Below are 23,294 nucleotides of genomic sequence, written 5' to 3' on the forward strand. Positions count from 1 at the left end.
TCACAAGCAGATATTGCTTTATTTAAAGCCACAAAAAACAAAAAACAATTGTCAGCCACTGATCTAAGTTATTTAGTCCAGGGATACGTGACGGTAACAACTTGTTGAAAGATCAATCTGAGGAGATACTGTCGGAGAGAAAAGTGTGCAGACCAATAGACATGGCAGACAAATTAGGTCATGAATGCAGCTTTGCAACTTCATCAACTTACTTGTATAGAGTCGTTCGCCATCGCCGTCTCCTCTGCCTCTGTGTGTGTGTTCACGCTGGTTCACAGACAACCTGTGCACATGTGGGTGTTTGTCCCTCGGGTCAACGCGCTGTCTTCTTCCTCCTTTCCGGCACACAATTAAAAAAAAAAAAGATATGATATTTGGAGAAAACCTGACTGTCCGTCCAGTGAGTGTTGTCTCAACTTTTACACAAAGAGTCTGTATTGACACAAAGGCAAACAGTCAAGAGGTAATCCGCATTGTTGGCTCGCCTGGCCGCGCCTGAATTGATCCTCCCGGCGCTTTTCAATGTGTTTGACCAGCGTTAGGTTAGCCCCTCACTTCACACTTCACTCTCAGAAAAAGAAAAAAGAAACGAGTCCACTGTTTTGTACCGTTTCTTCAAGAGTCATTGGCGTAAGAGCCTCCAAACAAAACTGGCTGCAGACTCATTGTCCATCTTCCTCTGCGGGTGCTTGCCATTCAACAGCTAGCAGGAGCCCCAGTGAAACCCAGCAGCAGCCGCCGCCGCTCCTCCTCCGTCACGTCCTGCTCACACAGACAGCAGCACCGAATGAAAGAAAGAAAGACCCTGCTTCTTCCCTCTCCGCTGCTGCTGCTGCTTCTCCTCCCGGTAACATCCGTGAAACATGAACACGCCTCAGCCTCTGGTCTCTCTCTATCACATGCCACACACACACACACACACACACACACACAAAAAGCCGCCTGGCTGTCAGTCCTCCCTCCACCGACCGCTCACACAGTCACAACCGGGGACAATGGAGAGCCAACATGTCCGTTAAACATCCCGCCAGCTGCCGCGGCAACCGACAGCTCTCACTTAAACTAAAAATAAAATAAAATAAAAAGCAGTGTGTGACTGTGTCTCCGTTGTGGGACCAGACAGCATCTCTACAAGCGGGCAACAGCAGCACGTACACACACGCATACACACACGCTCACTCTCTCTCACACACTAGTACACACCACTTGTAAACCAGACCCAGCTGCGCGCCCCCGACGCCCGGCCGTTCATTGGTCCGTGGCCGGGCGGCGGGGGCGCGCCCGGATGTGTCATGTGACCTGCTGCACGAGCTGTTGCTGTTAACTGGAACTTCCAATGGACCAACTGTTGAATATGTCAAGTTAATGAGGACAACACACATGGTGGAAAGAGTACACTAGATATTTGGACATGAGTGTATTGCTAACAGGCTACATCAGAATATACCACCACCACATAATTTGTCCAAATATGAGTGACATCTTTGTTGTGTGTTTTTTTTTCTTTTTACAGTTAAATAATAAAACAACAAATAGTGATCACTAAATTTGTGAACAGCAAAGTAGTGGAGGAGCATTTGCCCACGACATGATCATGATCTAATAATGTGTTGGATTTCTTTTTTTTCTTTCTTTGCATCAGCCCTATTGATTTAATTTTGGACCCAATGATGTCACTGGAGGGGCAGCAGCGCAGTGGTTCAGTGGTTACTTAGCACAGTCACAGTGTAAATGTGAATGTTTGTTCGTCTCTATATGTCGGCCCTGGCATCTTGTCCAGATGTACCTCTCCCTTGCCTTATGCCAGGTGGGATCGGCTCCAGCCAGCCCACAACCCTACACAGATAAGCAATATAGCCAGTGCATAGACGGCTTGATGAGGTCACCAAATGAAAAGGCAGTGGATCACTAAAGTCATAAGAATTCACCCTCTCTGACCCATTATGTCTGTAGAAAATTTGCTGCCAATTCACTTGATAGATATGTAGAAATTTAACAGTTTAAATTAAAATGTAAAAGTCAATTCTCCGGGCACCGTGAATGTCCATTAATTGTTGAGAACTTTCAGTCTGGGCTAGAGCAGTGGATTTACAATGACACTGATTCAGTTAGCATGGTTAAATATATTGGTTTTACAACCACTGTATATACAATTATATAAAAAGGCCCATAGTTCAAGCTGATTAAAATTGTACTTAAGTAGTCTACTTAAGTAAATGTATTAACCACTCCTTTTCCATTTTTCACTACCATCATAGTGATGCAAGTGAGTGCCTTTAGTAGATTCGATAGTGAAACTGAAATGGAGCACATTTGCATAACTTATTTGCAAAAGAAATTTTCCAGCAAAAAGATAACAAGGAAGCAGGAACCAAGTTAGCCCCAGCACTCAATGAGAAATATGCTTCATGTCCTACACATTGTGAAAAAGATGTGTACACTCATAACTATAAGGAAATCATTTATGATTCAATTTGTTGAAAGTAAGTAAATTACACTATCCGGCACATATAATATAAAACAACAAATCTTCTTCCTTTTTTTTTCAAATTTAGGGAACTGCATAATTATGCAAAATTATCATATCATGATGGCCATTGTGATTGTTAGTTACTTATTTGACCTAACATAGCATCATGAAACAGTATTAGATAAACAATTAGGATAATGAGAGTTTTGACCAAACCAGATAATTTGCAGTCAATTACAAATGGTTAAAAGCACTGATGCTTTCAGTAAATTAATCTGACATTCATTTACATTTGTGAACCCTCCCCCCCCCCTTTGCTGATTTTATTTTTCTTCAAAAATAAGCTTTGGTAATTTTTTGGTCGACGCCAACGATAAAAATAAAACTTTTAATTGTTTTTTTGTTTTTTTCTTGAGGAGATGCATTGACCTTTGTCCTTTCACCCCAGGCCGCCATTCAGAAAGCTAAAGCTAACTTTACCGCCAGCTCAGAGGCGACTTGTAGGTAAAAGCCTCCTCGCCTTTTATTTAAACATTACAACAACAGACTTCAGCTTGGTCAGATATGTAGCTATCGCGTCGACTTTTCTAATTCAACAAATCGACCTAGCCTGATCACTAATTACACTTATTAAGTGAGGTTTGTCTGAACTTGGGTGTATTACTAGCACTACCGTCAAATAGCTAACTTAACTGCCAGCTAACACGTTGCACCCTTGAGCTTCAAAGTTACTTAATGATTGAATGAAGGGTTTTATCGTGAACAGGTTTCATGATAGATCCAGACAGGTCTCCAGCAGAGAGCATGATGGCTGATGTCGAGGCTGAAGCTGAGCTCCAGCTCCAAAACTCACCGAGCGGACAACCGCCGTTTGGGGGCCGGTTTCAGGAGGACATGAGCGGGGAGAGGCAGGCAGACTGCCCGGAGGGTAAACACCACAACACACCACCACGGCCCGACATGTGTCCTGTGACCTCTGTGTGTACCCGCAATGGTTAACTTAATGGCTACTAATGTTAAGAATTCATCTTTTCTTAGTATCACTGCAGTGGGAAAGGACTTCAAAATCTGTAAACAAGCAGATAAAACTGCAAGTGATGTTTACAATTTGTTTTTGCAGAGCTCGATGAGCCGCTGTCTTTGTTGGCCAGTGTTGCTCTGGCGCCGCCCAGTGGTGAACATGCAGCTTGCAGCTGTGACTGTGAGAGCCTCCAGTCCATGCAGCTGCAGCTCCAGTTCCTCATGAGCAAAGCAGATGACTTACACAGCTGCCTCGTGAATGGGTAGGGTCTCCAGTACCCACAATGCACTGGTTTCATCTGGCTGTTTCTGGCATTTTAGGACGTTTTCCTGTGTGTTCTGGCAGGCAGGATCAGTTAGACACAGATGCTTCTGCTGCTGCAGTACTGAGTTTCCTCTACACCTGCCGGCCGTACTTTAACCACCTGGAGTCCACGGCTCGCAGCACTGAGTCCCAGCACAGCCGCTTGTCTTATGACTCCTACACAAGGGTAAATGTTTTATATAGACAGATCTTTTCACCAAGACAATGTAGCCATGAGGAGATCTGTTCCTTATTTATTTATTGGGAATAAAACAGGAAATATCTGTTGCTGAATGGCACCATTTGTGTTCACTGTATGAAACTGTCATGGTTTAACTGATACAACCTGACTAAGCCTCAAAACCCCCACTGTGTGTGTGTTCAGCTGTTAGATTTCTCTCAGCAGCTGTGTGACAGGTTGGAGCAGCTGGTGTTAACGTACGCCAACCACAATCTTCTCTGTTTGGATGAAACTGAGCCTAACAGGTACACACACACACACACACACACACACACACACTCATTCAGTCATCCATTCACCCAGTGGTGTTGGTATTTTCTGGGACTTTTGCTCGTTGTACTGTCTAGATTCCCCCCATGAATCTGTCAATGTAACTGTCTAACTCTCGTCCCTCTTTTGTCTCCCAGTGTGTCTCCATTCTGCATCGGTCAGATTCAGCTCGGCCGACTGAGGCTGACTGCGTTTCGCTACTGTAAACCGACACCGTACCTGGCCAGGGTCGACACTGGCCTGTACAAACGAATGCGATGGAACGTGGAGAAGCTCGGGGACGAGCAGCAGCAACAGGCAGAAGAGGAGCTGGGTGGAGCGAGCGAGGAGAGGGAGGAGGAGACAGTTGGAGACACAGAGTAGTGAGTCAGGACAATACAGTCTGTTACCCCTGATGTGTTAATAACCCCCTTCCCGTCACATTCACTGATCTTTAACCCTCAGATATCGTCTCGACCTCACTGCTCTGTTTTGTGTCCCTTTAAGTTACTTCCTGTGCTATGAGGATATTCCTAATGTGTATGCAAAGGCTGATGCTGACAGCCAGGCCGTCTCTCATGGTGACATGGTGAGGATGTGGTCTATCGGTCGGTGGATGCAGGTGACTCCAGACCCTGTCACAGAGGACATCTACGACTGGTACACTTATTTACATCCTTCATTCATTTCTTTGTAGCTGCTTTTATTCATATTCCAGCTGCACCCAGGATCCTCATTAGTTTGTCTAACACGGCCTCTCTCCATATGTTGTCCGACTCCATTCACTCACTGCGAACTCATGTTTCAGGGTCACATGTGAGGTTCCTCACGGCGAATATCACAGGTTGTTGTTCCTGGGCAGCGACGAGCCGTCCAGCTGCAGTGCTACAGACTACCTGCAGCAGCTGCTGTTGCCGCAGCAGACAACAGAGTGATTGTGGGTCTGCAGGAGGAGTGTGTGAGTGTGTGTTAGTGCACACATGACGTCTACCTCGAAGATAAAACTGGACATACGGCATGTGGAGAGAGAAGGGACCAGTTGAACTCCCACCAAATGAAGATGGAAGTTGGTGTGAGATTCTAATGTTCTGTTTTCGTTGTCTGGGTGTTGCCATAGAAACACCTGCAGTGACATCACATGTACCATAGTTTTATACTGTGTACCGTCATAAGTGTTCAGGAGTCAGGTTTGGTGCAAACTATTTTGGCACTTTATTCTCCAAGTGTGTCAGTGTTGTAAACTTTAAAAGGATTTTATAAGTATTTTAAGTTTTAAGAATTTTTAACATTTTTAAAACCATTTGTTGTGTTGTATAGAAGTTCTCAAGTATTGTTAAAAAAAAAAATTAAACAATATGTTGAAATAATTACACACAATCACGTTTGTGTTTTTTTTTTAGAAAGTAAAAAGACAATAATGGTGTAAGTGTCCCACCTGGAGATGCAGCATGCAGCTTCACATCCACGACAGCTTTGATGAGAGACTGGACAAAACAGAGTGTAATGGTAGTTGGTGTGTGACAGTGGAGAGGAAGCCTAGACCTATAAAAAAAAGTTCATGTGCAGCTACAGAACAGTGACGCTGACCATGAGAGAGATCTGTTTGAAAAAACTAACCTTCAGCAGTATTGAACTCAATCACTATCAAACCTCATCTATCAACACAACCATACTCGTATCACTAAAACCTCATTAGAGCCCGACTCCAGTGTTTCAAAAGGGAAACGTCTGCATGTCACACACACTGTCCTTTGGTAAGAATGAAGGTGTCTTTGATGTCAGTTTGGGAATAAATGTTACTTAAGCAAGCTGAGACAGAGGACAACAACAGAGACTTGCAAACAACCGTTCATACAGTAGCTTCTAGGCTTTTCTTGATATACGTTACAAGACCTTAGGGATATGGTTAAAGCTCCAGCTTCAATTAAAAAATGGCCTTTATCTGGCATCACCATCACAATTGTCAGAAAAGGCTAAAATTTGTAAATTGATCTATTACAAGCAGCTCTTGATTTTCACTAATCTTAAAAAGCCAATAATCATTAATTACACTTAATGTGCCTCATCAGTGTAAAGTAAAGCCCTTTGGTGCTGTGTTTCATGAATCAGTGTCGACATATTAGCTACTTGCATGAGACTAACATACATTACAGTCTTCCTCTCTTTTAATATCAAAGATGACCCGCTGGGAGGGTTTAATAAGTTGATGGGTAACATATATGACACAAAGTAAATGACTTCATGTTTGCATTTAACAAGTACAAGTGCATATTATCTGTAAAAAACAAACAAACAAAAAAACAAAACATGGCACCTTCAAACTGTAGGAGAGGTACTTGATAATATCTACAGGCGTGAAGTACCATTTAAAGTTAAGGCCTTGGTTACACTAGACAGAGTCTCTAAGAATAATTCACTTACATGTGACAAGTTTTCTTGTAAGACAAAATACGAGACGACTGAAAATATACCATAATTCATCTAATAGTTAACTGTTTCTGCTACAATCAAGGATCATCTCTCCTTAACAAAAGAAACAATTGAACTAAAAACATCTTCTGGAGTCCAATCACACTCCTGTACTACTGTATTGTGCGTTTTATGATGTACATAGACACAGAGAAATAAAGTTATTCAAGCATTGACTAAAGATCCGGTCACTGGAGGACAGTTTAAGACAAGACAGAATAATGAAGACATTGTTTCAGCTCTACAAATACGTTTCTGACTCATTATATCTCCTTGTTATCTCCAAACCTGCTCAATTTTATAAGGCAAGTCAAGTTTATTCTCTAAAGTCTAAACAAGCCAGATGACATCCATCTGTGTGGTGAAGAGATGGAGAAAGGAGGCCATTTTTCTACCTTCTGAACTTTGGCATCATTACAGAAACATGCATATGGCTCTGGAGAGCAGCTTTCCTCCGTGTAGCTGACCACAGGCGATGCTGAGTGCTTCATTACTGAGTGAGTGCATCTCGTCGTATTGATCTTTACTCAGATAAATGCAACATAATCTACAGCAATCAAAGCAGCAACAAAAAACTAAACAGAGATCCACATTTGAAGGCAATGTGATGCTCGTGTAGTTGAACCGCAGACGGAGAATCTTTGAAACTTCATACTGTAGGTGCAGCGAACAGATCAAGTCAATTCACCACCTGAAACCACTTCCTGTTTGTGGTCCTGTTTTCTAGTATTATTTTAAAGGTCATCTCCCTGATTGTCTTAAAAAGTCAGACTACTAGAAAGTTGTTGTTTTTTTTAAAACTGCTGTTTCAGAAAGGGTTTAGGTGATGAGTAGAAGACGGTGGATGTGTGTTGTGGGATGTATAAATGCCTCATTTTAAGAGCTCTGTCCTCAAGAGGTAACTGGATTTGAAATACTAAAATAAAAACAGTCCCACTTAGTATCTTGGCAACAGGTCCTGGTTCAGTGTTGTACATTATTAAATAGATACAAAATACTGATACTTAAATAGCAACAAGGCACAGAGAAATGTCTTTGCATTAGCCATCCATGACGCTGCAGAGTCTTCCTCCTCAGACAGGGGACAGGTCCAGCCTTTGATCAGCCCTCAGTTTCTCCTTCATGGAGTCGAGGGCAGTAGAAATATTGTGTCCTCTGTTCAGAGTGCAGGTCCAGGTGATGGCAGTGACTCCTTCAGATGAGAGCTGAGCTTCGACCCAGACACTGTACAGTATGTTGGTACAGAGACACTGAGCATCAGGAGTGTGCAGTGTGTCCCTGTGGTCAGCAGAGGGGGCTGGTGAGACCAGCATCAGTTCACCAGCAGGACGTCCTCGTACGTCGTGGTCCTGAGGGACAGACAGGGACAAAATGTGGCACTAATTCTCTGCAGTCATGATACTTTATCTCATAATCACATGTTCTCATTTAGAAACACATAACTGTGGCATTTACTAAAATATACTTGAAACATGTTGACAAATTATGTTACAACAAGATACGAAAAATTCCTTTCCAGGCCTGATCTTCACGCTACCTCAAAATATCACTGAAGAGATGCTGTCATGTGAAAACCTTTTAAAACTTGTTTTGTGGTATTCTGTTAATTTTGTTTCAAAAACCAAAAGCCAGAGCTGTCCAACACTGTTTTTCTGACACAGATGGCTGATCAGATGTACAGATAAATAATTAATCAGTCGATCAATCATCCGTTGTTTTTCTTGTGGTTGCACGAAGAGAGCATTTTTTGTTGCTCTCACGCCTGCACTCTGCTCCTCACCTGTCACAGCAGCAGAAGAAGGAGCATGGCGAGGTCTCCAGACCCCTGAACTTCCCAGAGCTCGGTGCATCTGTACACTCTGCTATGAAGGCGTGTAGGTCGGTGATGTGAATGGGTTCTTGGGTTTGGTGCTGTGGAAATCAGTGACAATAACTTATTATTTCTTCCCCGTATTGTCCCTTTTCTGTAACTCTGACTCCATTCTGGCAGTTAAAAAAACAAAGTGATAAACCTGGATTATGTTGACCCCTTTTCCTACCTTAATGGTCTCGTAGGCTCCTGTGATGAGAGCGATAAACAGTGACAACACCATGTAGATGAAGAGCGAGATGAAGGTGTACAGGTACACTTGGCTGAACAGCCACACCAGAGTGCTGCTCTCCTGCATCTCCGCAAACGTCACAAACATGTCGTCCCCGTTGATGAGGGAGAACAGACACTCCGACACCATGGACAGGGAGCGGAACTGACAGAGAGAAAACAGTACGCTCCATCAAACCTCTGACAACAACAAGAAATGACAATAAACTGAAATAGGCAACACTGCACTAAACAGCACAACAAACAAATGTGTTGGAGAGAGGGACAAAAACCAAGAGTGTGCCCTGTTCAGTGTAGTTCAACCCAACTATCCACAAACACATGGATGATCATCTCTTACACATTTCGTCATTTAGGCATCATATACATGATAAGAAAGCAGTGAGGATTATAAAGCAAACAGATTTGCTGATTTTAAAACAGTATAAATAACCATGCATGGAATATGCATATAGTACAAACAAAATGTGAGTAATGATGGAGAACTTGTCTTTGTGACAAAGAAAAACCTTGCAAATTGTATGCATAGAAATATACATATATAAAAATGTATGAGCGGATAGCATGCTGAAATCTGTGTGGTGGAGTGCAGTGTTTGATCTAGTTTTTTGTTTTTTTGTTTTTATAAATATTTTGTTTCACTTCTTTTTTTATTCATTAACATTAATTGTGTTGTTACAAACTGAAATAAATCATAGAATTCATCATATATTTATTTAAATGAAAGTTATTCTCCAAAACCTGGTGATGAGTATGATTTGAGGTAGGCAAAAAGTTGCATGTGCGGGAAAGAAATAGAAATATGTGACTACAGTAAATAAAACAACAAAATGCACAGTTTTTATTATTTAACTCTCTGCACCATCGGATTACTTGTACCTTCCTTTCTACATGGGATTCAGTTTTATTCACCTTTTCGTGGTACGGTCCCAGAACGATCCAGCCACAGAAGCAGTAGCCGAGGTAAATGACGGCCACGCAGAGGCAGAACCGAATCACATTGGGAAGCGCAGCTCGAAGAGTGATGATCAGGATCTGTGTGAGGCACAGAGACAGTGGACAGATCAAACCACAGGCTGCGAGAGAGCAGAGAAGCATTTTCTCACCAGTTACTAAATCAGCAGCAAGTTTAGTTACAACAATGCCAGTTGAAGGACACTGATGAGTACTAGTGATACTTACATTGTATTTCTGGAAGAATGTGAGGTAGCGGATGACTCCCACCCACACCAGGAGCGTGGAGGTTCCCAGCAGTATGCCACAGAGGTCATAGGAGGACATGTTCTGACCGGGGAAAAGAAGAGATACCAGTTTGACAATTGACACAGCAATGAATCACAATGGCAATAGGCTCTACAATGTTTTACAGCAGGGGTTTTCAAAGTGTGAGAGAGTGAGCCCCCCTTAATGAAAAAATAAAAAAATAAATAAACAGCTGTGCGCCACAAGTGAAAATTGTGGATTGTGATTGGCTCATGCAGGTATGATAGAAACTCTGAGGCCCGGAAACTAAATGTTATGATGTTTAAAATAGATCAGTTATTTGTATGTGTTACTCAAATGACTGATATTTTTAGTTTGAATTTTTGGCACTTGGCTGTAGTGTAAGTGGTTTACATTTTAGGTTCATGACTGTACTGGATGTCTCAGGGGCCTAGAGGCACCCAGTACAAAGCAAAGTGGTTTGGCTGCTTTCTCAGGAATTATCCTTTACTTATAGCATGTTACACTGTGAGCAGCTGACGGAAAGAACTGCTATAGCAGATGATGTTAATGTGAGTTGTAGGGGTGAGCAGGACACACCTTGGATTCAATGCCGACTTTGATGATAGTGCCAGTGATGGTGAGGAGGTCGCTGACGATAAGAAGGATATACCAGCCGTTAATGAACTCCATCCGGTCTGCCCAGCGCACTTTACGGTCCAGAGTTTCCTTGAAAAACTGTACAAACTCCTGAAAAACACAGAGACAAAGAGAGGATCAGCAAAACTCGAAGAGCTAGAGGTAAATGTAATACAAGGTTTAGTGACTGAATCACACATTCAGTGACTTTCCCCCTTGATTTTGCCTCCACCTTCTCACCATCTAAAGCATGATTTTCCTTAGACTTCCTTGAGTAGTTGACATTTACTCAGAGCTCTCCTCCTGTTGTATGTTTTCCTCTCGTTGGTCTTACCTGCTGCAGGATGATGCCTCGCAGTATGGAGCGTCCACAGAGCATAAGTGACACCACACACACCAGAGCCACGATAATATCAAAAGCTACACGTGAGTAGCTGTCAGCTGCAGTTTGAAGGGAGACAGAAAAAAAAAACTCCTGTTAACAAATGGTGTACAAATAATTTCATTTACAGAAACTTCCTGATGAGTCATTAACGCTAACTATGAGTTGTAATATCCTGCCGTTTCTTGACAACTTTCAAGTTTGCAACCCGTGTCTTTTACTTGCATCATTTCTCTGACATTTATGAGTCTCATATCACATGCTGCTCTCTCTCCTCTGTTCAAGACTCCCAGCTCATCCCCTCATGTGTTGTCTCACCATGTCCAGAGACACTTGGGTCTTTACACTCCTTTATCGAAGCCCGGTTTTCTAACCAGATCTTCACCTTGCCGCTGTGAGCCTTGTTGTCAAGAATTATCTGGTGGAAGGAAGAGGCAGACACTTTTATTCATTTACTTTGAAAGTGCACTTTTTTCATATTGTATTAGAATAGGTAACAGTGGACATTTTGGATCAAATAGGCGCGAACAAATGTTCCCTGTTATCATAAAACCAGCAGCTCTTATAATGCAACCAAGAACCTCGGTTCAGTCCCATGATATAAAATGGATCAAATTGTCTTGTATTGTGTCTGTGTAGTTTTCACAAGCTCAGCAATTCATTCATATTATACATTATATTCTATACAAGGCTGCCTGGGGAGTCAACCCATCATCCACTGTCTTTGGATCCAGTGATCTTATGTCTCTGCCTGTATGACTTGTACTCACCGTTATGAAGAAAGTATAGCAGTCTGGGATCTCGTTGTTGATGATGGTCTGTATATTGATCGCCTTCAACTGGAACTCTATGGTGACATTAATCAGCCTTGAAAAAAAAAAAGGAAAGAGACAGATGAAAGCTGAGAAGTCAGGCAAGGTAACATGTAAACACTGGTTTGTAGTGCCTGTGTCTATGGTATGAATCTCACCAACCTCTATATGTACTATTCACTAAATTATGGTTGTTGCATCAAACATCCTGTCTGTTTCCATGGAAACTTCATTTATCATATTGTGGTTTAGCTGAGTGGGGAACTGTTCATTTGTTCAAATTAAAGATATTTCATGTATTCACACACACAACAAGATGACTGACAGACATGAAGCAGGACAGCAGACTATGTGTCTGTTTTTGTATCTAAACTTGTATCAGTGTCCCTTTATGCATGCTTGAGTGTGTCTGTGCAGCAGAGATAAGTGTTGAATGTCATCATCAGATATTACAGAGATAATCTCAGCGGCGCAGGCCGAACGAGGAGAAGACAAAGCCATGCGAAAAATGAAGCCTTACTTGTGGAACTTGAGTGTAAAGTTCTTGTAGCTGCTGCCGAGCGGAGCTGGAGGGACCAACAGAGGGTCCACGCCTACACACTCTGAAAATGATGGAGAACAGGCAGAAAAGTTAGAAACATGTGTGATATGATGTGGAGAAAGATGTGACCAAGAGGTGGTTTTCACTATTGATCTTAGTTCCGCATAATGGGGGTCAAATTTGACTGCAAACACATTGATATGAGGAAGTAAGAATTTTCTGACTGACAAATAGGAAGTGGTGACATTTCTTTAATCCTACTAGTTTCTAAATACAAAAAAATATGCAATGTCATGTGCTAAAAAGTAGATGGAAAAAAATATTAATCAAGAGTATTTGTCAGTTGGTGCGTGGCCCCGGTTCGAATCCCGCGTTGGGCAGCCCTTTCCTGCATGTCATTCCCCCTCTCTCTACCTCCCCCTTTCCTGTCTATCTCTACTGTCATCACTATCAAATAAAGGAAAAAAGCTGAAAAATATACTTTAAAAAAAGAGTATTTGTCAGTCATTTATTGCCATTCACCACCAGTTTGCAAGTACCATGAGGGATTATAGCAAATACAGGGATAAAGCACTTTCATTTGTGTCATAAAACATGCATCAATTGTTTAAAGTGTTATTGAATGATCATAATCTCATCTGGTGTCTGTTGATGGTCTCTCTGCACCCTCAGCAGAAAAATAAATAAACAGGCATCCACTGTAATTACAACAATGATTACTGTTCTGTCCCCACATAGTGGGTCACAAAAACACAGTCCACACCTCACAGTTACCTGCATTGTGGTTAGTTTACAGTATAAATACATGGACCTCTGCAGGGGTGACATAAACAGACACAGACGGCACTAAAATAAAAAAAAAGCATTGGACCTTATCATGTAATAATGACATTGTTATCTCATAATTGGTTCTACATCTTTTATAGCACATCAGATTTAGGAACCTGATTAGGTGCAGTGGCAAACTGCTGCATTGCCACTGTAAATATCTAAAATCACACGGTATTAAAGAGGATAAAACTCAACATGTCAACATGTGCAGTAAACAGCAGAACCTTATTTGGCTGAGGAGGTTCAGTCGGTGGCCTTCAGCAGGGTGAAGGCCACGAACCGGTTGGTCAAATAAAGTTCTTGTGTGAGATTCAACCTCTCAGGACCTTTTCCCGTCCCAATGCACATTGAAAGTGGAAAGGAGAAGATGTGCATGAAGGTTTATTACGATCACATAGTATTGCAAACTTAATCACCATAAAACCATCGGAGAGATCTATGATGTCTGATTATTGACTTTTTTTTTACCGGCAGCAGGGCTCCCAGTACCATTTTACTGCTCCTGAGGGAACTCAGTGAACTTCCTGCAGGTCAGAGTTTTTAATTATGTACACGGTTCTGACAAATTTTAGTAAGTCTCAATTTTGAGATAAAGCTTCAGCATGGGGAATGTAATGCAGTTGGGCAACACTGTTAAAACTATTTATTTTGCAGACAATTCCTTCTAGTGAAACTTCTTCCTCATAATTTCAGTAGAATGAGAAATGAAAACTGGTACTGAAAGCTGTTTATTTCCTGTGCTTCGGGTTATTTCTAATTTTCTTTTTTTTTTAAATAAGCTTTTATTTTGAGTAAAAACTCATGCTTTCACAGCTGTTTGTGGGAGAGCCACACTCAACGCTCCCTTTTGAAGTTGTGTCTTCCCCTCAGGCAACAACTGTCACCCTGGACGCTCTGTGGATAATTGTTCTCTTCTTGACCTCTGACTTTCTGAAACCAAACTATTTGCAAATGTGCATGAAGCACCCAGTTAGTCCTCTTGTGATCAGTCACTGTGGCACAACCGCCATTTCTCATGTGTTTGTTTTAGTGTCAAAGGTGAGGTGCACCTGTGTTTCCAGAGACCTTGACCTAATGGGCCACTCTGGTTCACACGCAGAGACACAAACGCTTGTCATGTGACAATTTAACTCTATTTATGGTATAACTCAGCTAATACTGCATTGTGACACATCGATATGCTATTCTTATCCCCTGCAGGTCTCTAATGTGGCACTAATGTGTGGCATTTCACAGATCAACAGTTTTTCACAGAGGAAAAAGAACAGCCCTCTGCTGGTGTTAGTGGTGTTAGTGGAAGTCAGCACAGTAGCATGTAGCACATGTACCTGTGGTGATGTGAGGGTCTATAGTGAAGGTATCGTTGGCTGGGTCGATGCGTCCCTTCTTGTAGTACTGTTGGCAGAGGGAGAGTGCGCTTCCATTCACGCCAACATCGTAGACGTATGCATAGCGTCCCACTGTGGTCTCTGGTAGTGCCAGATACTGGAAGAGGAGAGCAGAATAACTAAGAAAAGACTTTGATTCTGCTGCATGACCAGTAATGGGAGGAAAAATAGAGTGTGTATATGAAAGAAATGTTCCTAATGACTTTGAGATACATGATTTTTGTTGCACCAAATAACGTCTGGCAAAAATTAAAAAAAAACTCATATTAAGGGCCCCCATACAACAATCTCTCTCATGCCACATCCAATTTACAGTTTGACTAAATTCAGGCAAATCTTAGCAGTCAGTAGTCTGCATTCTGTTTTTTTTGGATAGACATAACACAAACTGACTCCATTCATCGATTACCTGTGTTTGCCTGTGAATCCAACTGAAATACTGAGCTTCAGAAAAACTACATAGACAGTTGAACTACGAAGACGATCTACTGCTTCCTTTTAATTTCCATCATTCCACATTGGAGAATCCAAAGCCCTCATGTCGCACAAGGTATTAATGCTGCATATTAGGTAGAGTGACTGTAAGTAACTGCTCAGTGGTTCAACGTCTAATCCTTTCTGTACCTGCGTGCAATGTCATGTAATGTGTTTGTACTGCTTTCCATTTCCCTCAGGCCTTACCTGCTCCACGGCATAAAATATGTGGTCATAGACGTCGCTCTGTGTGTAAACAGCGAAAGAGTCTGAGGACTCATCATAGTCTTTGAGGAAGAGGTGTTTGAAGGTCATTGTGTTCTCTTCCTTGAAGGTCACCACCACCTGGTTACTGAGGCCAAACAGCACTAACTGCAGAGGAGAGGGGAACAAAGTTGACAGGTCAAAGACTGAGGGACAGAGGGAAAAGTCAGACAAGTCATGAGGAGAAGAGGTAGTCCGAAAAAAAATCATCAAAAATCATCATGTAGACATGCTGAAAGTGCTTGTGTGAGGATTTTACACGTTGCCTCATTTTCATCTGTAGGAAATTGTTTTTCTTTAAACCGGATAAAACATTCTTATTTTCAGTTAGTTGGTGGCATCAGTATGAAAGTCACAAAATTAGATGGGATTAAATTTCCCTGTTATATTTGTATTTCTTATATTTATATATATATGTATAAATATATGTATAAAAATAAATCCAGTGCTACCTTGAATTGTTATATAATAATATTTTGAACTCCCGGTAGCTTCCATCGACAAAATGATAAATTAGACTTATAGCTGAGTTTGTGCTGAAAAAAAACAAAACAATGTATGAGGGCTAAGGCCAGTTTAAAAGCTGCTAAATGAAGATATGAAGTAAATGAAACAGATAGCAAAAAGGAAGATGGACACCATTGAAGGACAAATATTTGTGAGATAGCGACACCTTGTCCTCATTGTCAGGGTCACTTCTCTTTTCTAAAAAAACATGACAAGAGTCGGGGACCAGTTAATGGTGCTGTGGTGAGAAAAAGGTGAAGCATGGTAAAGAACATGTGCCGTACCTGAGCCGTTACAATGATGATCTTGAGCAGCTGCAGGATCAGTTTGTAAGGCTTGCGGCCCTTGGCGTGGTATTTATCACAGGGACTCATGAAGAAGTATTTAAGCTTCCTGCGAAGGGCCTCCTCTTCCTGATTCGACCCCACCCAGTGACCTGCTCCCGCCGTGGGAAAGTGATGGTTGCTATGGTTGTTGCCATGACTGCCACTGTGATGGTCATACTCGCCGCTGCTGCTGTCTGTGGAGCCGTAGCGAGCCACCGAGCAGGACAGGCCTTCTCGTTCTGGAGGGGACAGAAAAGGAAAAAGAGGGAATGTTTATTTTTCTCCTTGCTCATGTAATTAGTTTTTCCATTGTGCAGTGTAATCCTGGTGAAAATGATAAACAAAAGTTAATCGTTGGTCAGCATAATTATTCATCTGGGCAGTAGCCACCTAACATACACGCACCCAATGAGCTATAATGTCTTCATTATGTAATAGCCACATCAAATATGAAATGAGCAACAGCTGAGTGATCAGAGATTACAGACACCATTACAGACCGTTTAGAAACAACTAACTCAGCTCATATCTTAGATACACAAAGACCAGGAAACAACGGAATCTTCGCTAAATGTGTATTCGTATTATCAGTAGAAAGCTGATAACAGCTACTATCACTCTAATGGATTATTTGCACTCTCAAATATCAATATTGGTAAATGCCTTAAAATCCAGAATTGGACATGGTCTATTTAGTAGACCAAGAATATGAAAATCAGAGGATGTAGTTGATTCTACTACATCTCAGCAGTTAGTAAGTGACACTGTACAAACTGAGCATTATGACTTCTCTCCTCACTATGGCTGATGCAGTCTTATCTGTTTGGCCTCATTAGGACTGGTATCTATGAAGTGTGAGGCTGAGATGAGGCTCAGAGCTCCTCCTCCTCCGTTAGGCTGAGGTGGTGAGCCACCCTTATCCTGAGACATCACATGTCACGGTCAATTTAGTGAGTGGATGATGGCCTCAAACAACAACAGCCACGCTTATTATATACATGGTATTTGCTGTGAAACACCTTTGCTCTTTTCCTCGAAAGATTCATGTTCAACTTGATAAAAGTATGTTGCTATAAAAGGAGCCATGCATTGCAGTGACGGTTGCTTAACTGTATTGGTCCTGACTGACATACATCTCACATTGCCCTCTCAATGAACTGTATTAACTCTGAATCTCTGTCTTTCCATCAAGTCAAAATTTTATTTTTTATTGGTCAATATTTTAATTTATTAGCCGGAAAGCACCAATCACATGAATCGAACTGGTTTCCCAAAGTGCTGAGCACAAGTCTGTTCATTTCCTGCAAAACTCAACTTGACCTTCTTGTCACTGACACAGGCGATTTGCAGCGACAGCATCCTGTCAGCACCACAAGTGTCTGAGTCTGAAGAGTGTTGTCTTCAGCTTTCACTGCATCCACCTCACTGTGACACCTTCTCTTTGTTCCTCACCGTGTGTGGCTTCACTTCTCTCCATCCCCTCTGGCTTTCTGAACACGTGCTCAGCTCAGCCACACATGTGATAAAACCCTTTCCGCTCCGAAGCTGAAAGTGCTAATTCTGCTTTACAAATGGCATAAAAATAGTCTGACATGTGAGTTATCGAGTGTTTGCGATTTCTCAAAACACTGCTGCTCTTCTTGTCTCGTTGAATTTCAATAAGAGTCATGCTTTCTACATTCTCTCTTCCTCCTTGAATATGGGTAAGCGTCTGAAGTCAGTCGTTGAACTGTGACCCTGAGGCACAGAAATGTATTTGAACCAGTGACAGTGAAAGGGAGAAATGTGCACTTGTGCAGTGTGTCTAGTAGCTGCAGACGTCGGTGCAGCAGAGAGTCAGATTCCTGAGATGGTTTGGTAAGAGCTGATGAATCTGGCCTGGCCTGGTCTGACAGGGTAAGAACAGAAACTGAGCAGAGTATACGGCATGAAGGTTACAAAGGTTTTGACGTAACATGGCAAGTGTTACAGTCCTGCACAAAGAGCAACTAGTGACAGCGTCCTCACACTGGAACAACAGGCTGCACCAACAAACCAGAAGAAAAGACAAGATTATTTTCACATAATAATTAAAAATACGGAAATATATATATATATAAAAAAGGGAAGAGTGGTCTGGGCACTGCAGAACAGAAATCCAAGAAGGGAAGATGGATAAAATGCTGCCCTTCTATGTGGTTCTGCAGAGTTCATGAGGAACCACGTCTCACCATAAGAAATGCAATCTAATATTAAATGATCATGTGAGAATGAAATTTGACTGGACAACAACAGGAAGAATACATTATACATTATATCATATTCTTTCTGTACCTCAGTATTAATTATTCAAACATGATCTGGACCGATAAGCAGCAGAAAATAAATGGATTTATTATCTAAAAGGTCCTGCTTATTCAACTTCATGTAGGTTTCATGTAGATGCTATAATCAGCACTGACAACAGTGGGCTGCTAGGAGCTGCTGCTAATAGCAGTGACAGTGTTAACTTCAGCTCCAGTGCTGCTGACTCAAACTCCTCCAGAAGAAACATAGGAAGAGACAGGAAACCAAACTCTGTTTTGTAAGATGTTTCAGACCCTGGAGTTCTACTTACATGTCATGTGCCATGTAAAATTTGTGTGTAACAGCTGTTAAATAATTACTAATACAATTTAAAGAGAAAAGGTGACAGACAGACAGACAGACAGACAGACAAGTCAATGTAAACAAAAGGGGAAAAAAATCTGAAAAGTGTGACTCAGCTAACCAAGCAGGCGATTTATGTGTCACGCCTCTGCAGGAACTGACCATAGATCTTAGGAAAAGCCACAAATCACCAGGATGGTTAATCATGCTGTCACATGATTTTCACTTGCCAGACCTGGCGCTGTGAACAATGAAGGACGGGCTCACTCCGTCTGTTCACTCACTCTACATTCAGTTCAGAAATGACTGATCACTGGACATTTAGACATATAGATATTAGTGCATGTGTTTACTAGCGTTCATTAGATGGAGCTTATTTCAGTGACATTATGTAGTCGACATGTGCAGGGTAAGGTCAGATAAACTGCTGAGGATGAAGCCAAACAGACACGACAAGTCAGCAGAGCAAACCCACAGCTGGGCAGAGAGTTGTCCAGTGGAAATGAGAAGTGAAACAGGAGGATGACACCACTTGAGTTTAATATTAGTCAGCACTTACTGTAAACAAGACCAAAGTGCAGCAGAAGAACATGACGCAGAAAAGTTTTGGGGACTGTCACAACAGTCACACAACCAAATATTGTCACGCAATATTACCCATCACTGCACTCAAAACAATAAGACAAAAGAAAACTCTCACATTTTCCTGTAGTTCAACATGTTGTAATATTTGGAGTCATCTCTCTACCCGTGATTTATTTTCTAAGAGGATCAGTTCAGCCGACGCTCCTCAAATGGAGCAGATCACGTTTATATGATACTGCTAAAGGGTTAAACAACTTTCTTTTTTTCTTTTTTTTTTAACATGGACTCCAGGTGGTTTGGTAGTGATACTTGCGTCATGAAACTAGCTTACTACTGTTGTAAACAAATCTTAGTCTGTTCTAAAACATTTATCACTCAGATTTAGAAGGCTACTCTTTTTAGAGAGTGTAAGAGTCAATGGATATAAATGGTAGTGGGCACAGCTTTCATTTTTTGATCTTTGGTGATTTGGTTATTTCTTATAGAGAAAGACAACACAAAAAAAAGGAAAAAGTCAAAACCAATGCAGAAATTGTCTCTTCTTTCCCTGTTCACTCATCCCCCTGGCCTTTTTCAACATCTGGCGCTCACTTGAGACAAAATGAAACCCGTCTGGGGACAGTTTGGTCAGAGATTCTGGTGAATTATTCTGGCCGAGAGCAGAGATGCGGAGCAGCGTACAGAGGCCGGCCAGATGACTTCTTCAAAGCCACACCCAGATTAAAAAAAAAAAAAAAAGAAAAAAGAAAAGAAAAAGTCTTAACCTTGTAGTCTTTAGACCAATTACTTTACACATAGCTCCCTGTGAAGCCACAAAAGTGTAACATTTTCCTTTAAGTCAAAATTGTGTGGCTTCCAGGTTTCAATCAGTACAAGATGAACTGAGACAGGCGATTAGATTTAGTTTAGAGTTTAGTTTAACTGCTCACACCCTTATATGGTTTTTAGTAAAGTCTTAGTCTGTAAAGCTACAATGAAGGAGATGTTTACTGTGCATGACTCAGCATAGGAAATAAGTTGAGATTTTACGATAACTACATTTTTTCTTTCAGTAAAACCAACCCATTTTCATAGGGTTCACTTCCTATGTTAACCAACACTTTTTTTTAAACTGTACAAATTTCTAGCTGTTAAGGTGATGTGAGTAACATCTGTGTGAGTGCACAGCTTCAACAAAATTAGCTGAGAGTGACAGCATTTTCATTAACTCGACTACAAAGGAGGCAGACGAGGTGGCCTGGCTTTGACAGGGGTTGCGTGCCTCGGTGAGAAGCATGAAAAGCAGTCAAATGAATCCAACCACTTAACATTGCAGGCGGACAATGGGTGCGAGGCCGAGTACACGCATAGTTTTTGTGTGTCGATCGTCACGGCCGATAGCAATCAGACAAACAACAGTGGGTGCAGGCCGCTGACCGTGCCACCGTGTTTGACACTTTGAGTCGCTCAAGCTGAATTAATCTGTGAAAATATCTGGCTCTTCCGGTTCAGCGCCGCCTGTGGAGCGCTGGCAGGAGCACTGATGTAGTTCCCTCTCTGTCAATCAAAATCCTTTCGATAACTAGAAAGCTGTCAACAACTTGTTATCAGTGCCTGGATCTAGTCTGGCAGTCCCGAGCCAAAGGCCACCCACAGGCTGAAGAGTCCAAAACTCCAACTTTTACTCGACTTTGAGGAAATATCTTCAACAAAAAACAAACAAACAAAGACAAAACACAGATGATATGCTGATAATCTGGTCGGTCGGAGGATAACTGTGAAATGCATCCTTTCTTTCCTTTGCAGGAATGTGTACAACATCACTTTGGATTCAGTTTTAAAGGGTCAGTTGAATTCGCCCTCATTTACAAGATGTTTCATGTTATTCTAATGGTAAATCTCAAATATAGTTAGACACCAGGAGAAAAAGAGACAAATCTTGGGTGAACAGACCCTTGAAACCTCCTGTCTGTGATGCCACATGAACCAGGCCTTAGTCTGCAGGACCCAGGCCTCAGTGTGTCTCAAAGCTGCTCAAAACTAATCATACAAATAGAAATTAGTATAAATGTTGTGCAAAAATATGTCAAATCAAAGTCTTCTTAGGTTTTTTCAGGGCTTTAACCAACATCTCACTGTTTTAAAAAGTCAGTAAGGGGACTTGTTTTGTCAAACAAAAGCTTCCTACTTCAACTCAACACTATGGACACCCAGTGCAGTCATACTTCTACTACAAAAAGCAATCTGCAAAAAAACAACAACAACAAAAAAACCACAAATTCAACCATGCATGAGAGGATCTTATGACGGGGCGATATGCATGAAAGAGTCAGACTGTTTAGACATGCTTCAGTTGGTGGATTTGCTGACACAGGCGTCCTAATGGGCGAGAGACTTAACAACAGCCTCTTTTTAGACCACAAAATCACACAGCCTCTGAGAGTGGGGTAAGTACTTCACACACAGAGGATGCAGTAATGTAGCTCCTCAATCAGCACTAATGTTTAGTCAGCTGATTTAGAGCGAAGGGTCATTCAATTATTCTGGTCTTATACATGTGACTGAATGTCAGCCTGCCATAAAGAGAACCAGTCACTTTGTCTGGAGGTCGTGGATATCAAAAATCACCAGTCCATTCATTCATTAGCCTTCGTCTCTGCAGGGTGGTCCAGGTGAGACAGACCAGGACAGGTACACCCTGAAAACCATTCACAGTCACACCCATGGGTGATTTCTAACCTGCATGTGTTTGAGCTGTCAGGGAACTCCACAGACCAAACCACTAGACCACCAGGCCGCCCCTCACAAGCCACCACAAGTCCAATGAAACCAATATATCTTCACGCTTCTTGTTTTGTCAGAGCAACACTCCAGAAAACAAAATAGGCTATACTAAAATACTAGTGACATAAAAAGAGGGGCTCTTAAGAACCCAGAGGCAGCAAATCTTTGGCATTGTTGCATAAAGATGCCTCAGTGACAAATTGAGTGTCAAAATAATAATACCTTTTCTACCAGACAGACTGTTCAGCTAATTGTTTCAGTTCCGTGAAGCGTTATGAGGACAGACTGTAAAAGGCTGAAGAATAATTTACTACTCAGCTGGTAATTATTTGTTATTAGTGTCGTCATAATCATAAGGAGGTCACGTTTTAACAACTCTGTGACCGTGCTCCATAGTTTCTGTCTTATGCAGAGAAGTGGAGAAGTAAAAACCGCACTGGAAATTAAAATACAGAGTCAGCCATGAAGCTGAGGATGTCTTTGGAAATCACAATTTACTTGTCGACACCGACTACAATACTGTAGTCTCAACAAAAACAACAAGAAAACGGTGAACTGTGTGTTGTTCACGAGCCGAACAACCTCCTCTTGTGAGAAGACAAATGAGTGCCGAGCTAAAAGTTAAACGTAAGAGCTAAATGTCGGCTCTACGTTACCTGGGGAGTCCTGGTGTCCTGTCGCAGCCATGAAGTCGACGTTTTAAAGGGCAATAAATAAGACAATCATACGGGTGAAGCTCAAAGCTGCAGCCGGCTGTTTACTGTGTTTACGAGCAGACTGCTGGTCCCGAAACTCTCCGCTCCGGCGGCCGAGCGGCTCACTTCCGCTCACGTCATGTGACAGACACCACGTGATCCCACGAGCCAGCGCAGGGCAGAGGAGCCGAGGGGTCCCAGAGGTCAACCTCATCTGATAATGAATGAATTTTCGACTTTATTTAAAAATGATACGAATAAAAATACGAATGACTCTGTCAGCTCATCTACCATTTGCAGAATAATTAAAAAGTCTGATGACTGTAGGTTTGAGGGATTATCTAAAGATCCTTCATAGTCATGTAGGCTAATTAAAAATAACTTAATAACTAGGCTATTAAT

The 23,294-nt window shown here is 41.8% G+C and overlaps 3 protein-coding genes across 7 annotated transcripts in view; 1 reads left to right on the forward strand and 2 right to left on the reverse strand.

Annotated features, from left to right (window-relative positions):
- Positions 1 to 1,235, reverse strand: part of pkn1a (protein kinase N1a) — a 48,464-nt gene extending 47,229 nt beyond the window's left edge. For both annotated transcript variants that reach the window (XM_085774086.1, XM_085774061.1), the window contains exon 1: positions 213 to 1,235. In XM_085774086.1, the coding sequence (XP_085630212.1) occupies positions 213 to 233 (21 nt within the window). In that variant the 5' untranslated portion in view covers positions 234 to 1,235. The remainder of the gene's footprint in view (positions 1 to 212) is intronic.
- Positions 1,236 to 2,933: 1,698 nt separating this feature from the next.
- Positions 2,934 to 5,343, forward strand: c1h19orf67 (chromosome 1 C19orf67 homolog). 4 transcript variants are annotated; one of them, XM_085791550.1, is made up of 8 exons: positions 2,934 to 2,974; positions 3,237 to 3,398; positions 3,591 to 3,753; positions 3,837 to 3,981; positions 4,180 to 4,280; positions 4,443 to 4,667; positions 4,792 to 4,944; positions 5,093 to 5,343. In XM_085791550.1, exons 2-8 carry the CDS (start codon positions 3,242 to 3,244, stop codon positions 5,217 to 5,219), a joined length of 1,071 nt encoding a protein of 356 aa, XP_085647676.1. In that variant the 5' UTR covers positions 2,934 to 2,974; positions 3,237 to 3,241; the 3' UTR covers positions 5,220 to 5,343. The 4 variants fall into 4 exon arrangements, with proteins under 4 accessions (XP_085647676.1, XP_085647693.1, XP_085647702.1 ...); XM_085791567.1 differs by having other exon boundaries at positions 4,201 to 4,280; XM_085791558.1 differs by having other exon boundaries at positions 2,939 to 2,970.
- A 2,602-nt stretch (positions 5,344 to 7,945) lies between these two features.
- Positions 7,946 to 23,035, reverse strand: mcoln1a (mucolipin TRP cation channel 1a). Its single transcript, XM_085774099.1, has 14 exons — positions 22,854 to 23,035; positions 16,180 to 16,460; positions 15,332 to 15,496; positions 14,591 to 14,747; positions 12,411 to 12,492; positions 11,849 to 11,945; positions 11,397 to 11,496; positions 11,031 to 11,137; positions 10,658 to 10,807; positions 10,037 to 10,138; positions 9,767 to 9,889; positions 8,793 to 8,999; positions 8,534 to 8,664; positions 7,946 to 8,102 (listed from the first exon to the last, which is right to left on the reverse strand). The coding sequence occupies exons 1-14, from the start codon at positions 22,882 to 22,884 to the stop codon at positions 8,066 to 8,068; spliced, it is 1,770 nt and encodes a 589-aa protein (XP_085630225.1). The 5' UTR covers positions 22,885 to 23,035; the 3' UTR covers positions 7,946 to 8,065.
- Between the last annotated feature and the right edge of the window lie 259 nt (positions 23,036 to 23,294).

The sequence above is a fragment of the Trachurus japonicus genome, chromosome 1, assembly GCF_045865225.1.
Source record: "Trachurus japonicus isolate A0001 chromosome 1, Traja_1.0".
NCBI classification, from domain to species: domain Eukaryota; kingdom Metazoa; phylum Chordata; class Actinopteri; order Carangiformes; family Carangidae; genus Trachurus; species Trachurus japonicus.

Excerpts from the sequence above, each read along its gene's own strand:
- c1h19orf67 (XM_085791550.1), top strand. The coding sequence starts at position 3,242 with ATGATAGATCCAGACAGGTCTCCAGCAGAGAGCATGATGGCTGATGTC. Across the intron at positions 3,399-3,590 it reads GCAGGCAGACTGCCCGGAGG|AGCTCGATGAGCCGCTGTCT; the intron begins GTAAACACCACA and ends TTGTTTTTGCAG. Across the intron at positions 4,668-4,791 it reads ACAGTTGGAGACACAGAGTA|TTACTTCCTGTGCTATGAGG; the intron begins GTGAGTCAGGAC and ends TGTCCCTTTAAG.
- mcoln1a (XM_085774099.1), bottom strand. The coding sequence starts at position 22,884 with ATGGCTGCGACAGGACACCAGGACTCCCCAG. Across the intron at positions 11,497-11,848 it reads GCTATACTTTCTTCATAACG|ATAATTCTTGACAACAAGGC; the intron begins GTGAGTACAAGT and ends TCCTTCCACCAG. Across the intron at positions 10,139-10,657 it reads AAGTCGGCATTGAATCCAAG|AACATGTCCTCCTATGACCT; the intron begins GTGTGTCCTGCT and ends TTCCCCGGTCAG.